The 16839-nt window shown below is 43.8% G+C and overlaps 1 protein-coding gene across 5 annotated transcripts in view; it reads left to right on the top strand.

Moving 5' to 3' along the window:
* KIAA1549 (KIAA1549 ortholog) overlaps window positions 1-16839 on the top strand; it is a 185965-nt gene that overhangs the window by 18308 nt on the left and 150818 nt on the right. Inside the window, exon 1 of one of the 5 annotated variants that reach the window (XM_087431462.1) lies at window positions 14772-15076. The exons of 1 other annotated variant lie outside the window; for it this stretch is intronic. In XM_087431462.1, coding sequence (XP_087287588.1) covers window positions 14932-15076 — 145 coding nt within the window. In that variant the 5' untranslated portion in view covers window positions 14772-14931. Of the gene's footprint in view, window positions 1-14771; window positions 15077-16839 lie in introns of those variants that run through there. 3 more of the 5 variants (XM_087431481.1, XM_087431486.1, XM_087431470.1) reach the window with 3 other exon arrangements.

Below are 16839 nucleotides of genomic sequence, written 5' to 3'. Positions count from 1 at the left end.
GCGCCCGGGACCCGAACCCAGGCCACCAGCAGCGGAGCGCGCACACTTAACTGCTAAGCCACGGGGCCGGCCCATGGCAGTAATTTTAAAAACAATAGCTATGGGGTCTCTATGTATGCATGTCTATATACATTTATGTTACCTACATGTGAAATTTTCCATCTCCAGATAGTATAATTTCTAAAAGAGCTCTATTTAATTGGCTTAAAGTAATCACTTATATAAATTATTTCTACATATAATAGAAACTAACTGAAATGTTTTTCAAGTTAATGTGATATAAAACTTTTGTTCTACTTAGGTTTTCTAAAAGTCAAACAAAATCATGTTATCTCTGTTGCCAAATTTGGCAGCAAAAAAATTGATGGCTAACTTTGTCTAACGTCTCATGAAGTTTTTGTAGGTAATCTAAATGTAGTTATTGGGAACAAGTAAAGTAAATAGATATAAATAAGATTAAAGGGCTTTTAGATGAACTTTTAAACAATAATTAAGCATTATGGTATATGTACTTAAAAATAACTTCAAAACATTTTGGTAACTTGAAACTTTAGAGTTTTCTAAATTAAGTTAAATGATAGAAATTTATTGAGTATCTAGATCATTTCCAAATAAGATAAAATATTAAACATTAAATGCTAAACAGGGCTGGCCCCGTGGCTTAGCGGTTAAGTGCGCGTGCTCCACTACTGGCGGCCTGGGTTTGGATCCCGGGCACGCACTGATGCACCACTTCTCTGGCCATGCTGAGGCTGTGTCCCACATACAGCAACTAGAAGGATGTGCAGCTATGACATACAACTATCTACTGGGGCTTTGGGGAAAAAAAAGGAGGAGGATTGGCAATAGATGTTAGCTCAGAGCTGGTCTTCCTCAGCAAAAAAAGAGGAGGATTAGCATGGATGTTAGCTCAGGGCTGATCTTCCTCACACACACACAAAAAATGCTAAACAAAGGTTTATCTACTTTTGGCTTCTTATTACAGAAAAAACTAAAAGATGCTTGGGTCTATTAATAAACATGTCTTGTGCTACATTAAAAATTTTATGCTATGAGAAAATGTATGCTTTCAGTAAAAAAAGAAGATATAAAGAATGGAGATATTTTTGTTAAGTAAGTAAATTTGTTCTAAAGTAAGACTGGTTATAGGAAAGAAAAAATGACAAATTCTGAATGTAAAAAGGAAAGTTATAGAAGGTTTATGGAAGGAGAACCTTGAGAAAAGAGTTTTGTGTTTGGTCATGTTGGCTAAAATTGGGATGAATTTAATTAAGTAAATGAGTTTAATATCAAAAGTAAGTTAGTGCAAAATTAGAATTTGATTTTCTCTCTGTTATAAGGACAAAGTTTTCTTAGGCTTTTAGTCTGCTCTTGATAAAGAGATTAAGAAAGGCTTTTTTCTTTACCTATGAGTAGTGTAAAAAAGAGGTAGGGATTTTATATTTTATCAAAATAATGTCCTGTGTTGTTTTTATCAGGTCTTTAATCACAAGAGCTGAGGTTTTTTGTATAACTATTTCTGTATTTGCCTGAAAATCTTTAATTGTCACCATGGTTAAATGGATAGCTAAGCATTGTTTCATAGCAACCTATAATTCTATTTGACCAAGTCTTTTAAAACATTTTGATATTTTTGACAAACTTCCCAAAATCAAATTTCAAATGAAGTGTGTTTTTTTCTTTTTTTTTAACCTGGAAATAACTTTGAGGTTTCCAGAGGGCCCCTGGAACACCTCACCTCAAAAGATTTGCTCTCTCTTCCTATGAAAAGGGAGATGTTAAACTAATTAGGCTTATTTGGTATGTCTGATCGCATGAGAAGATTTGTCAAATAAGTGATGCTAAGTCATCTTTTTGGAAATCCTCGTATGCATATATGTTATTAATATAAATGTTCTAAAAATTATATGAAATTCCTAAAAATCTGATATGTCCTGGTATAATGTTATAATTCTAGCATTATCTTCAAATGTTATATGTCAAGAAATAACCAAATTTCCTTGTCAATTGCATTGTATTCAGATCTTTAACTATGCCACTTTAAGTATTTTGTCATTTACAGACAGTTATTGTTTTACTCTGATGCTTTTGCAAATATATTTCATCTTCAGAGAGATTCATGGAAAGGACTCTGATGCTAACTCTAGAATACAAGTTTCTGGTAAACTTTCAGATCTTAAAACTGAACTGGGTAAGAAATTACAGAACTCTAACAGAGAAACTAATGGCTTCATAAAACTGCTAAGGAAAGATCAAGAACAAATATTAATTACACAGAACTAAATGAACTGAGGAGGATGCTCTAATGTTTTATTTCTCCAGATTTAAAGAAATCTTTTCTCTTAAGCTATCAAAAATTTGGTAAGATATACCCTTGTGATCAAAGATGAAACATTTACTTTTTCTCTCTACCTGATCCCTCCAGAATTCAGAAACTCTCAGTGAGTATTCTCATTTTCACTTACATAAATAATCAAGCCAAGTTTTTAATATAAACAAATTAGTTTTACTGTGATTATCTTTGGTTAAAAAATGAGGATAATTGTGGAGAGAAAAATTATGTTGCACTTTTGTAGATGTTGGATTCTAGTCCTATTAACTGTCTTTGGGGTTTTGTTATATACCTATGGACTGGACTCCCCTGCCCTAGGGTATTATCTTTGGTCTTGCTGACTGCCCACAGTGCCCTTTTCGGAAAACCTGAACTGACCCCACTTGCAACGGTCACTGGCAGATCAGTGTCTGTTAGTTTACAACCTTCTACTGATCCTTTGTTGTTTTATGCTAGTATGACTAGCTACTGTAAGTCTCTAATGTCTTATACACAAGCCTATCAACAACAGCTTAAAGAAGCTTTCCTGGATTCCACTTTAAAAGATCCTGTTGATCACAGTCTAGAGCTTGGTGACTGGGTATTCTGGAAGTGACATCAGAAGACACCCCTTGAGCCCTGTTGGAAAGGACCTTACCAAGTGCTCCCGACCCCTGACACTGCTGCAGAACTAGAAGGCGTTGAACCTTGGAGATACATGTCACAGCTAAAGAAGGCTCCACCTGACATTCAGTCCTGTACAAATGCTGGAGACCTCCAAATCAAGTTGACTAGGAAGAGAAGCAGCTGACACTGAGGCAGACAACTTTCCCAAGATGGCCAGACCAGGCCTGTATACCTTTTACTCACTGTTGCTTCTTACCTTATATTCTCTCTCTCTCTCATGAAAAGACAATACTCTTATCTGTATCTCCAAATCTATTACAAAAGGGTGAAATCTTTCTGACTCTTGGGTTTGTCATCAGAAGCCTCATTCTGCACATAAACCTAGAGAATCCTTTAGTGCATTTAATTACTAATCTCTCTACCATTCCTCCCCTAATTCATTGTACTAAGTGTCTAGAACTTCTTGCCTAACCAATCAAACTTCCAGAGATTTAAGGGGTAACATTTGTTTTTTGTTTTGTGAGGAAGATCAGCCCTGAGCTAACATCCATGCCAATCCTCCTCTTTTTGCTGAGGAAGACTGGCTCTGAACTAACATCTATTGCCAATCCTCCTCCTTCCCCCCCACCTTTTTCTCCCCAAAGCCCCAGTAGATAGTTGTATGTCATAGTTGCACATCCTGCTAGTTGCTCTATGTGGGACGTCGCCTCAGCATGGCCTGACAAGTGGTGCGTTGGTGCGCGCCCGGGATCTGAACCTGGGCTGCCAGTAGCAGAGCGCGCGCACTTAACCGCTAAGCCACGGGGCCGGCCCCTAAGAGGTACCATTTGTAACTGTTGTAAATACTTCTTGTTGTTGTACTTGGGTAAACACCTCTGGCAAAGTAGAGACAGAACTAGACAGGGGCCGGCCCGGTGGCGCAAGCGGTTAGGTGCGTGCGCTCCGCTGCGGCGGCCCAGGGTTCGCTGGTTCGGATCCCGGGCGCGCACCGACGCACTGCTTGGCAAGCCATGCTGTGGCGGCGTCCCATATAAAGTGGAGGAAGATGGGCACAGATGTTAGCCCAGGGCCGTCTTCCTCAGCAAAAAAAAAAAAAAAAAAGAGGAGGATTGGCAGATGTTAGCACAGGGCTGACCTCCTCACAAAAAAAAAAAAAGAACTAGACAGAATTCGGGCACAAGCTGAATGGTTAAATGCAGTGCCCACTGACATCCTGTGGTTCTTTGATCTCTTTATTTGGCTGCCCTCAGGCAGTGCCTCCTGCTTCAGGTCTATTCTCCAATTTGGACTTAGCATTTTGTTTGTTATTATAGGAATTCTTGTTGTTGTAAAACTTTGTGTTCTCTGCATACCTCCATGTTATAAAAACACCACTTGGATAATGGTCGCTCGGTGCTTTGAAATGATTACAAAGGCTTGTGAAACTTCATGAGAACCTTCAAGGAACTGCAGAAGATGTTTGCCCTTAAAAGACCCTTACAGTAGAGACTTCCTCTGCTCTGGCACTCTTCTTGCTCAAAAATGGCCTGAAGGCTCCTGAGGAAACAACTTTCACTCCTATATGGGACATGACATACCAGGAATGAGCCTTCTTGGCGACAAGGGACCAATGATGCTTTGATGGCTGATCAGCAATGCTTTCCAATAGTCAATCAGCAATGCTTTCCAGTATTTGATCAGCAATGCTTTTGGAGAAAGATCTTGATGACATGAGTGGAGCCATATTAAAATTGAGCCAGAGCAGCCATTTCAGAGGAATTGCCTTGCATATCATGTTTCTTTATCTTCCAAACTGATCCAAACCACCAACATTTCAAGTCATTAAAGATAATAATTGTAAGGACTGATGAAATTGGACTTTGCTGATGACTGAATATCAACCACTCAACGAAGTACAAGTCTAGCCTTTTGCCTGATGACTGCATCTCAAGCCAATCCATGAAGTACAAACCTAGTCTTACCTCATCTAGCACCAATGAACTCTTCCTTAATACAACTCACCTCATCCTCCCTTTTCCCCACAAAAAACCCTAAGCCCCTCTCCTGTAATTGGGACACTATTTGAGTTTCTACCTGGATCTGTGCTCCCTGAATTGCAATTCTTTGATCCTAAATAAATGCTTTGCCTCTTAAACTGGCTTCTGTTTTTGCAGGTTGACAAGTCCAAATTCTGCCAATCTAACACTGATACTTACATTGTTGAAGAGGGAGAAATTACTTTAGAGACCACGTAAGGTCCATCTTGACCCATCATCCTCTGTCTTTCCTCTCTTCTCTTGGATGAAGACATTGCCTTCTTCTAAACATTTTTTATTGAAAAGATAAATATAACAACAACATCAAAGGACAGAATGTCCATAATCTCATTATCTTAATACAACAATTTTAAGTATCGTGCAATTCCATTCCAGTCATACATATTGTTTTATATCAGTTTGTAAACTATTTTATATTTAGTTTTTTTTCCCATTTAACATTATAACCCAAACACGTCCTGTGTTTCTTCACAGTTATTGTAACAGAAGCATAACACTCCCTCTTGTTACTCTACTGTAATTTTATCAAACCACTCTCCTGATACTCGACACTGGGTTGCTGACTCTGCCTTCTCAAAAGAATTACATGTTGCTCTTGATTCCATCTCCTCTTAGCTCTGAGAATTTACTCTGTCAATTATCCCTCCCTTGCATTGTATTCTCTCACTGTCTTCAGATACCTTCTCTTCTATCTACAGGGATGTTCAGTCTTATTTATCCTAAAATATATCTCAGTCCTGCTATATACCATTCTCTGTCACCTCCATTATTTACCAACAAGCTCATTCTTTACCCTTGTTATTTGCCCCATCTCCTCCCCGTTTCAACAAAAAGTCTCTTTTTAATGACCACTTCTCAGTCCTTATTGTCCCTGACAGTGACCATTCCCTTCCGAAAGGTCCTTCCAGGGCTTTGGCGACATCACATTTCCGTTGTTCTCAGTTTTCTCTCAGAGTCTTTCTCTCTTTTTCACAGGCTGCTCTTCAGCTATTCCAAAATGAAGTTCTTTCTTGAGGGCCTATCCTCAGCCCTCTTCTTTTTTTCTCTCCTCTCTTCCTTGGCATAGTCATTTACTCTCACATCTTTAGCTGATAATTCTGTGCAAATGATTTCCATATCCGTATTTTTAGCCCTACCCGCCTTATCTCTCTAGCCTGAGGCTCACCTTCTCCACCCACTGCTTGTATTAACATGGCTCCCTGGGTGCTGGCCCAGCTCCTCACAGCCAGTGCTTTCAGCCCTCAATGCTTCTTCTTTTCCCCTAACCCAGCTTCTCCTACTGACTTCCTTTTATCTATCCTTGCATATATGGCTTCAAACCCTCTGAATCGTCTTTTATTCTTTTCTCTCGTCATATTTCCTCAGTTGACTTAACATCCAGAATGTGTCTCATTCATTTTATAATTTCCATTCAACCCACAAAGTTTTTATTAAAAAAACTTAAGTACAAAAATGGTACACACTTATGTTAAAACTTCAAATGATTTAACATTAATCAGATGTATTAATATATAGAGTAAAAATTGAATATTCTTCTTCATAAAAGTAAACATTCTTCTTCACATGTTTACTCCCCAACCCCTCTCTAAATTTTGTTTTTGTTTTTGTGAGGAAGATCAGCCCTGAGCTAACATCTGTTGCCAATCCTCCTCCTTTTTTTTCCCTTTTCTCCCCAAAGGCCCAGTAGATAGTTGTATGTTATAGTTGCACATCCTTCTAGTTGCTGTATGTGGGACACCGCCTCAGCATGGCCTGACATGTGGTGAGTTGGTGCTTGCCCGGGATCTGAACCCGGGCTGCCAGTAGTGGAGTGCGTGCACTTAACTACTAAGCCACGGGGCCAGCCCAACCCTTCTCTAAATTATATTTCTTTTCCCAGTGACAACTGCTGTTTACACTCATACTTTTTATAAAAGTGGATTTACAATCACACTTTTTTTTTGCTGAGGAGGATTAGCTCTGAGCTAACATCTGTGGCCAATCTTCCTCTTTCTGCTTGAGGAAGATTGTCCCTGAGCTAACATCTGTGGCCAATCTTCCTCCATTTTGTATGTGGGTCACTGCCACAGGATGGCTGACAAGTGGCGCAGGTCTGCACTGGGGATCCGAACCCACGAACCCAGGCCAACGAAGCAGAGTGCACTGAACTTAATCATGAAGCCATGGGGCCGCCCCCCCCCCCACTTTTTCTTTAATGGGATTACACTATACCGTATCTTGCTTTCTTTGCTCCCCCATGTAATATATAGATCTTTCATGGAACAGAATAGAAAGTCCAGAAATAGACCCACACATATATGGCAATTAATTTTGAGAAAGTATACAATCAATCCAATGGAGAAAGGATAGTCTTTTCAACAAATGGTGCTATAACAACAGGACATCATATACAAAAAACTAACTTCAACCCTTATCTTGCAAAATATGTAAAAGTTGACTCAGAGCGATTATAGAACTAAACATAAGAGCTAAAACATTACATTTCTAGAAGGAAACATAGGAGAAATTATTTGTGACCTTGTGTTAGGCAAAGATTTCTTAGATAGGACACAAAAAGTATGAGCCAGAAAAGACAGAAAAATTAAACACTGGACTTCATTAAAGCTAAAAACTTCTACTTTTTGAAAGATACCATTAAGAGTATCAAAAGACAAACTATGGACTAGGAGAAAATATTTGCAAAATACTTATCTGAAAAAGGATTTGTATCCAGGATATATAAAGATACTTACAACTTGATAATAAGAAGGCAAACAATCCAATTATAAAATGAGTAAAAGATTTGAACAAACACTTCACCAAAAGAGAAATATCAGTGGCAAATAAACATATGAAAATGTGCTCAACATCATTCGTCATTAGGAAAATGCACATGAGACCACAAGGAGATATCACTACATAATGACTGGAATGGTTCAAATTACAATGACTGACAAAACCAAGTGCTGAGAAGGATGTGGGACAACTGGAACTCTCATACATTGCTGGTGGGAATATAAAATATACATCCACTTTGGGATACAGTTTGGCAGTTTCTTATAAAGTTAAATATACATTACCATATGACCTAGCAGTTCAACTCCTAGGTATTTACCTGAGAGAAATGAAAACAAACGTTCACACAAAGACCTGGAAGCAAATGTTTATAGCAGCTGTATTCATAATAGCCGAAAAAACAAAAACAAAAACAAAAGCAAAACCCTGAAAACAATCCAAATGTCCATCAGTTGGCGAATGGATAAACAAATTGTGGTATATCCATTCAATGGAATACTAGTTAGCAATAGAAAGGAACACATTTCTGATACATGCAACAACTGGGATGAATCTCAAAAACATTAAGCTAAGTAAAAGAAACCAAATACAAAAGACTACATACTGTATCATTCCATTGATATGAAATTTTTGGAAAAGCAAAGCTGTAGAAATAGAAATCACATCAGTGCTTGCCAGGGATTAGGCTAGAGGCAGGGACTAGACTGCAAGCTGGCACAAGAGAACTTTTTAGGGCAATAGAAATGTTCTATATCTTTAATGTGGTGGTAGTTACAGGACTTCATATGATTTTTCAAAACTCATTGAACTTTACACTTTTATTTTTATTTATTTATTTATTTTTTTAAGGTTTATTTTATTTTTTATTTTTTCCCCAAAGCCCCAGTAGATAGTTGTATGTCACAGCTGCACATCCTTCCAGTTGCTGTATGTGGGACTCGGACTCAGCATGGCTGGAGAAGTGGTGCAACAGTGCGCGCCCAGGATCCGAACCCGGGCCGCCAGCAGAGGAACGCACGCACTTAACCGCTAAGCCATGGGGCTGGCCCATGAACTGTACACTTTTAAAAAGGTGAATTTTATCTGATTGAATTATCTGTCTGAATTAAGCCTGACTAAAAAGGAGAAAGGAAGGGAGGAAGGAAGGGAGGAAGGAAGGAAGGAAGGAAGGAAGGAAGGAAGGAAGGAAGGAAGGAAGGAAGGAATGCAAAAGCATATATATTTTGAAGTGGAATTTTCTGCACCAGATAGTGAGCTGATTTTAAATTTTGATAGATAAGGCCAAATTGTCTTCCAAAATGGCTATACCAATTTACATTTCCACCAGTAGAATCTGAGAGTGCCTATTTCTCCACACTCTGGCACAAATGGATATAATCAATTTTTTAAAAGTTCTATTTATGGTGAAAAATGTTCTGATCCCTGATACTTCATGCACGCAGTTAAGATCTTGTCCTAATTGGTCTCTCCACTTGCAGACTTTTCTCTCTCCAAATCATCTTATATATTGTTAACAGAGTAATCCTTCTTGTGCTTAGTTCTAATAATATCTCGAAAAAAAAAAATCATTAACGATACCCATTGCCTACAAAATTAAGTCCAGATCCTTTAGCCAGATATTTGAGTCCTCATTCTACCCCAGCTTCCCTTTCTCTCTTCTCTGCTACACCTCTCTAATTATCTGTCTTATCATTTTTAGTAGAAAGGTTGACTGGTAAACTTCTAGCTCAAATGTTCTTACTCCTTTTTTTCCCCAGTTTTATTGAGGTATGATTGACATATAACATTGTGCAAGTTTATGGTGTACAATGTAATGACTTGATACATGTATATGTTGCAAAATGTTTACCACAATAAGGTTAGTTAACACATCCTGCACCTCATGTAACTATCATTTTTTTGTTGTTATGGCAAGAACATTAAAGCTCTATTCTATAGCAACTTCCAAGTACACAATACAGTATTGTTAACTACAGTGACCATGCCTTACATTAGATCCTCAGAACTTATTCATCTTATAACTGGAAGTTTGTACTCTTTGACCACCATCTCCCCATCTCCCCACCCCTCAGCCCCTGGTAACCACCACTCTACTCTCTGTTTCTACGGACTCAGTGTTTTTAGATTCCACAAATAAGTGGAGATCACAGAGTATCTGTCTTACTCTCTCTTATTTCACTTAGCATAATGCCCTTACAGTCCATCTATGTTCTTGCAAATGACAGGATTTCCTTCTTTTTCATGGCTAAATAATATCTCTCTATATACCACATTTTCTTTATCCATTCACCCACTGATGGACACAGAGGGTGTTTCCACGTCTTGGCTATTGTGGATAATGCTGCAATGAGCATGGGAGTGCAGATATCTCATTGCAATAATGATTTCCTTTGGATATATACCCAGAAGTGGGATTGCTGGATCATATGGTAGTTCTATTTTTAATTTTTTGAGGAATCTCCATACTATTTTTCAAAGATTTTTAATCCTTACTGCACATCAGAATCCTGGGGAGCCTTTTAAAGACTTGCTTGCCTAAGCCTCGACTGCAGAGTTTTGAATTTAATTGGTGTGAGCTATGGCCTGGGTGTATTTTATTTTGTTTTGTTTTTTGGAGTCCAGATGATTCTAACATGTAGCTAGAGCTGTGAACCACAGCTCCCACTGATTCAGTACACTAGCTAGATAAATCCCGTGCTTCCCTGCCTTGACGCCCTTGTTCACACCATCCCTTCCACCTGGAATACCTGTCCTGTCCTCTTTAGGTGCCCAAATCCTCTGCATCCTTTAAGGATCCCATAAGGCCCACTCACATGCAACTCCACAATGAAGCTCTCTTTGATCTCCTATCAAATATGATTTCTCCCTTCTTTGAACACTTTGTAACTTCCATCTGACATTTATCAGGTTCTGCTTTGCAATATAGTTATTTTTTAAACTTATTTTTCCTGTAAGATTGTAAGCTTTTTGAAAAAACTGTAGCGAATTAATCACGCTCATCACTCAGCACACTGCTCCGCTCCGTAGGGCACTTACTCAGTAGGGGCTCAGTAAATACTTTTTGAATGTTTACCCTGTTCTAGCTACTTCTTCACTTTGCACAGTTGCTGCCTCTACCTGGAACCCCCTTCCCCAGGTATCCCCATGGCTCACTGTCACCTTATTAGAATGATCATCCCTGACTACTCTATTTTACCTGGTAACACTGTCCCTCCCCACACCCCTCTCCCCCTTTATTATTCTCCAGATAGCTGCCATCAGCTGAATATTCACTTGTTTGTTGATTGCCTGTCTCCTCTCACTAGAATGTAAACTCACTAGGATAGCTCTTGTTTTGTTTACAGTTGTATCTCCATTGCTGTTGTATGCCCACTGCAGTGCCTGGCATATAGTAAGTGCCAGAAAATATTCACTGAATTTAATGAATGAACTTTATGGACATTTATCCTATTTTGTATGATCCTCATAATAACCCACAGCTAGGCAAGGTAGGCATCATCAAGGCCATCAACAGATAAGAACGATTGAGGTTTGAGAGTAGGGATAAGCCTTCTACCCAAGATGACAAACTTTTTTTTTTTGTGAGGAAGATCAGCCCTGAGCTAACATCCATGCTAATTCTCCTCTTTTTGCTGAGGAAGACCGGCTCTGAGCTAACATCTATTGCCAATCCTTCTCCTTTTTTTTTCCCCAAAGCCCCAGTAGATAGTTGTATGTCATAGTTGCACATCCTTCTAGTTGCTGTACGCGGGACGCGGCCTCAGCATGGCCAGAGAAGCGGTGCGTCGGTGCGCCAGTAGCGGAGCACGCACACTTAACTGCTAAGCCACGGGGCCAGCCCCAAGATGACAAACTTTTATGTGACAGAGCAGAGCTCAGAACCCAGCTGTTCTGAGTCCTAGTCCAGGGCTCTCAATAGTACCCCTACTACCTTCAGCCATTCTCTATTTAGTTTGTCAGTCTTTCCTCCCCATTCCTATCCAGGCCCACCCCTAAGAATCCAGGGGCCCAGGTCAAAAATACAAATGGAGGCTCACATACCCTACGATGAAATATCAGAAAGTTACATGCTAAGCAAGCAAACTATTAAATAAGATATGTGTATCCTCCTCGCTTGACAAGTATACCTTCATAACAACTTGGTAGGCCAGGTACAAGAGCAGAATTCTCAGACTCCCTGGAGTTCTGAGCAAGAATATGGCAGCTGAGGTGCCACATGGATATGGAGCTTGTTCCACCTTCTCTTCCCATCCTGGTTCTTTCCTTCACTGCTTCATGTGCTCATCTCACCCCACCTGCATGTCCAGGGTCTGCCACTCCCTTGCACACAACTACCCCTTGGCCACCCCTTGGAACTAGACACGCTAGCTGTTAGCCCACCCTTTGGGAGGAAGAGGCCACACAGGCCCTGGGGGTGAGCCTGGGGCTGAAAGGGCAGGGAATTCTGGGGTCCTGGGCACCTGAGCATGGGGGAAAGCAGGCTCCTGGTGGGGTGCTCCCTTGGCTTAGACTCCTTGTCCTGCAGGGAGAAATGCAGTTGGAGGAGGCCCCGACTGGGGCTCTCCAAAGCTGGGTCCCATTTTCTGTAGGTCTAAGGGGGGACTGATCCTCTCTCTCCTCCTTTCCAAACCAGACTGTAAGCATTTTGATGACCCATGCTAATTGTTCCCCTTCCCCAGAGGTTACCTGGTTTAACTGAGAATTCCTGTTGGGGCTGAGCCCTAGGTAAATAAACTAACCTCTCTGGCTTGTTTCTTTATCTAAAATGAGAATTAGATGAGATAATCTCTAAAATCGCTTCTTTTACTTTCTTTTCTATCTGCCCACAGCATCAACAGGTCATAGCAGGTGCTCAGAAGTGTTCCCTAGATTTATTTGTTGCATAATTTGGTATGAATGCCCCAAGGCCTTGTCTTAATCCCATCTCTTCTCAGACACAAATGTGTGCAGATGTGTGTGTGTGTTTATACATGTGTTATATGACTTCAGAGCTCGGCGACTATGGGACCCTAGGGATCTCACTTTCCTTAGAGAGTTGGTGACCTTGAGTCATTTCTATTATCTCAAAATTGTGATTTTTATTTCCAACTGATGTCAGTCCCTTCTTAACGGCTGGGCAAACATTTCAGTTTCCTTGATTGGCTGAGAATTGAGAGGCAGCCTCCTTTCTCTGACACTCTGGGCTCTAGCGTAGGTGGGAGTTTACTGGAGGCTGGGGCCAAATCTGAAAGGCTGAATCTCTTCACTGGGCAAGTGGATGCTCGGGTTCAAATCAACAAATCTATAATGAGGGTTTACTGGTGCTATGAGAAATCCTAAGCAGGATGACATGATCTTCTAACTTCATATTAATTCGGTTGGAGAGGCAAAGCATAAATTCATAAAAGATAACATAACAGGACAAGACAATTTAATAATCACCCCAAGGCAGTGGTTTGTGGTCAAATGAAGTGTTTATAAAATGAGTCCAGAGAATGAAGAGAAGTGTGAACAAGAGGTCCCAGATCTAGGGCCATGGTATTTGGAGCCTAGGCATGCCCGGACAGGCAGTGTCTCCACGTAAGTACTCACCTGGAGTTTATGAGCTGAAGGCGAAGTACACAAAGACTTCTGTTTGGGGGGAGGAGGGGAAGAGAAGATCAATTGCTAAGTACAGGGACTGTTTATGATGGGGAGGCATAATAATACACAAAACAAATTAGGAACATCAACAAAAGCTACCTTTAACCTTTATTCTCAATCATCTTCTTTGAAACTAACAGGTAGGTACTTACAGAAGGATGTCTCAGACTTATTCTGAGGAAGGGCTATTACTGACTCTCCAAAATCTTACCGGTAGCAGAGCAAGACGCCTGGATGGGTTGGAGCTGCAAGGCAGGGCCTAGCAGAGGATCCGGAGTGGAGAGCAACCCGGATCCCTTTGTCGGTATAGTTAATTCGCATTTTCCACTGCCCACTATAGTTTCCGGGGCACTAAGACAGTGTCCCGAACACAGACCTTTAGTACCCTGCCTGGTGCAAACAGTCCTACAGGATGCAAAGACCCCAAGTTGCCAATTCCACTTTCCAAGACCTTTCAACCACCGGGCGTTTTCAGAGCTACATGCCTGGCACATAAACGTTAACTCCCTTCTTCGCTTTCCTCATTTCCCCCCGGGGAACTCTAACCCCACAACGCTAATTCTCTAACATTCCCTCCACCTCCCAAGAGCGCCGCTTTCCCTAAATGGGCCTGACCGTGGTTCTCTGCAGCTCCGCTTCAGTTCCGGTCAGCAGGCGCCTTCTGAAGGCCTACTACGTGCGGGACTGGCGGGCCTCCCAGGCCCAGAGCGTCCTGTCCTTCGTTTCCCAGTGATGACCCGGCCAGGAGGCAGAACCTCTAGAAGGGAGAAAGGATGGGCAGAGCTGTGCGCGGCTTCTCTCCCTCTCTACCGCACCTCGGGGTCTTGGGAAGCGAGCCCGACCTTTCCTCCGCTTTGTCCCCTCTGCAGCCCCAAAGTCTGTCCTACACACGCAGGCGCCCCGCTCACACCTGCTGCCCCACGCGGAAGGGAGCGGAGCGAAGCCGGGCGCGAGAGCAGGAGCGAGGCCCGCCGCGCCCGGGCTGGCCAGGCTTTCCGGATCTGACCCCTCCTCGCGGGCCTCCCTCCCCCCGGCGCCCCTGGGGGCGGAACGCGCGCGGCCACCGGGGCGGCGGGCCCCGGTCCTGGGTGCGCGTCGCGGCAGCGCGGGCCGCCGGCCGGGCCCAGGCCTCCCGCGTCCCCCGGCGCCCCCTCCCGGGAGGCGGGTCCTGGGGGCGGGCCGGGCCCCTGCCGCGCGCCGCGCAGCCCCGGCGCCTGGAGCCCGCGCCCGCCGCCCGGCCGCCCCGCAGCAGGCGCCCGGCCGGCCGGGAGGTGGTGCTCGCCTCCCCGCGCTCGGGCCCGCGCGTTGCCGGGCAGCGGCTCCGAGGCTCCGAAGGGGGCGGAGCGGCGAGGCCGGCGTGCGGCTGGCGGCCCCTGTCCGCGGTTCCGGCACCCGGCCCGCCCCCGCCTCGCCGGCCTCCCTCCGCGCGGTGCGCGGCGCCCCGTCCCAGCGCAGCCGCAGCGGCCGCCCCGCCCGGGCCCGAAAGCGCGGAGCCGCGAAGCCGGGCCGGGGCGCCGGCCGGGACTGCCGGGGGCGCGGCGCCGACGCCGAGGCGCGGCCATGGAGGGGAAGCCCCGCGCCGGGGTCGCGCTGGTCCCGGGGCCGAGCGGCCGCGGGCCTTCCGCCCGCCGCGCCCGCCGCCCGGGGCTGCTGCTCCCCGGCCTCTGGCTGCTGCTGCTGGCCCGGCCGGCCTCGTGCGCCCCAGGTAAGCACCGCGGAGACCTCCGGCCGCGACCCTGCCTTCCTTTATTGCTGTTATTTTCAAAATCCAGCTTTCCCCGCCCATCCTCTTTTATTCTCCACCGCTCCCTCGCCCTCCTTTCTTGAGATGCTTTTCTATTCTTTTGGGCCCAGCGAATAAAGGCACGGAGAAAATAAAGCGAAAAAGCAAGCGGATTCTGGCCAATCTTGCTTAAGGTCTGCAAAGCTATCCTGTTATCCACGGAGCCCGAGGCGGGTCTGGTGGCTTCATCTCCGAATGTGCCTTTATTTTCCCTGCTGAATGCAAGCACTCGAATTGTATTTGTGCATGGCTATGTGAATGTGGTATATCAGATGTTTGTGAATACGTACTTTATTGTTGGGACGAAGGGGCACTTTCGGTGTGTGTGCTTTAAAACAGTATTGCTTTACTCTGCGTGGCCCTGTGTCCCCCAGATGCGGGCAGGCTGTCCGTGTACCCCAGTGCACCAGGACACAAAGAACATTCAAAGAATATCTCTTGGAAAGCACGCTGGCCATGGATCTTTCCAGGGAAATAGCTATTGCTATTATTTCTGCAGAGGCATTAGTACAATAGAGTGTGAAAATATTGTGATTCTTAAGTGTCAGGGCATGAAAGGAGTAAGGGTTGTTTTATAATAGAGGCAGTTTACTGATTGTTCGTCAGCATGGAATTAAGAGGCATGATTTATGAAGAAGCATGTGGGCGGGTTTTGTTGTTGAGGAAATGATTTAATTCCTATTGCTTCTCTGAAATGTTTATTTGTCCACCCTGAGCATACACACAGGATGGTCTGGAAACCATCTCTGAGCTGACACGCTGCAAGCCAGTGATTGCCCCAGCACACTCTTGACCACTTCGGGGGCAGAGAAGGAAAGGTAGAATGAGCAGCTCTGGGTGGAGAGCTGCTGCACACCGAACAAAAACAGAAATCCATGGAAGCTCCTCCAAATCCTCCTTTCTCATGGGAGCAGGGCCAAAGGACTTCCAAGTGGCTTGGGAAGGAAATGGAACACATTTGAAGGTGGCCCTTGGACCTCGCTGTCGAATTATAACCAGTGCCACATAGGGGATGGTACAGAAGAAGCATGGGAAGGGACTTCAGGGGTCATAGAATGGAACCACTCCTCTCACTAAAGAAGAAAGTGACACAGAGAAGTGACTTGCCAAAGGTTACAGGCTAGTTGGTGCCAAGTCATCACTTTTTATTCTCCCTACTGCCCTGGCCTGTAGTCTTACACATACCTGAGGCCTCCACGGAGATTCCCCAGAGCCGGGTGGAACCCTGCTTGAGGGAGCCACGCCAGAGCTGGGGGTGACAGAATGGGTCTTTTGCAGGCAGTACACAGAGAAGGCAAACAACTTTGCCTAACCTAGCACCTCAGGTCTCAGTCCTACTCTCTGCGTGTTCCAGCCTCTTGTCCAGAAGAGAGGAGACTCCGGGCTTCCGCTAAGAAGAGCTAATCATGACCAGTGCTCTGGGCTTTAGTTAGTTAACAAGGAAAGCCCATCTGATACTAGTGGATTCATCTGTTGTGGGACAGGGCTGCTCATCGTGTCCGTTTACTGAGTGCCTCCTGTGTGCCAGGTGCTGCGTTTTAATCCATGATCCAATCACGTTATGAGTTAGGCATCATAATCCCCATTTTACAGATGAGGAGACTAAGGCTTCAGGAGTTTAGGTTGGTTGGATTCCAAACTCTATGCATTTAACCTCTGTACAGCTTCCCCATGTGAATGTGGCC

Source organism: Ceratotherium simum, chromosome 1 (assembly GCF_057802395.1).
Source record: "Ceratotherium simum simum isolate JZ-2026a chromosome 1, ASM5780239v1, whole genome shotgun sequence".
Classification (NCBI taxonomy): domain Eukaryota; kingdom Metazoa; phylum Chordata; class Mammalia; order Perissodactyla; family Rhinocerotidae; genus Ceratotherium; species Ceratotherium simum.
Note: the sequence above shows the minus strand (reverse complement) of the source record. Positions and strands in the feature narration are given on the sequence as shown.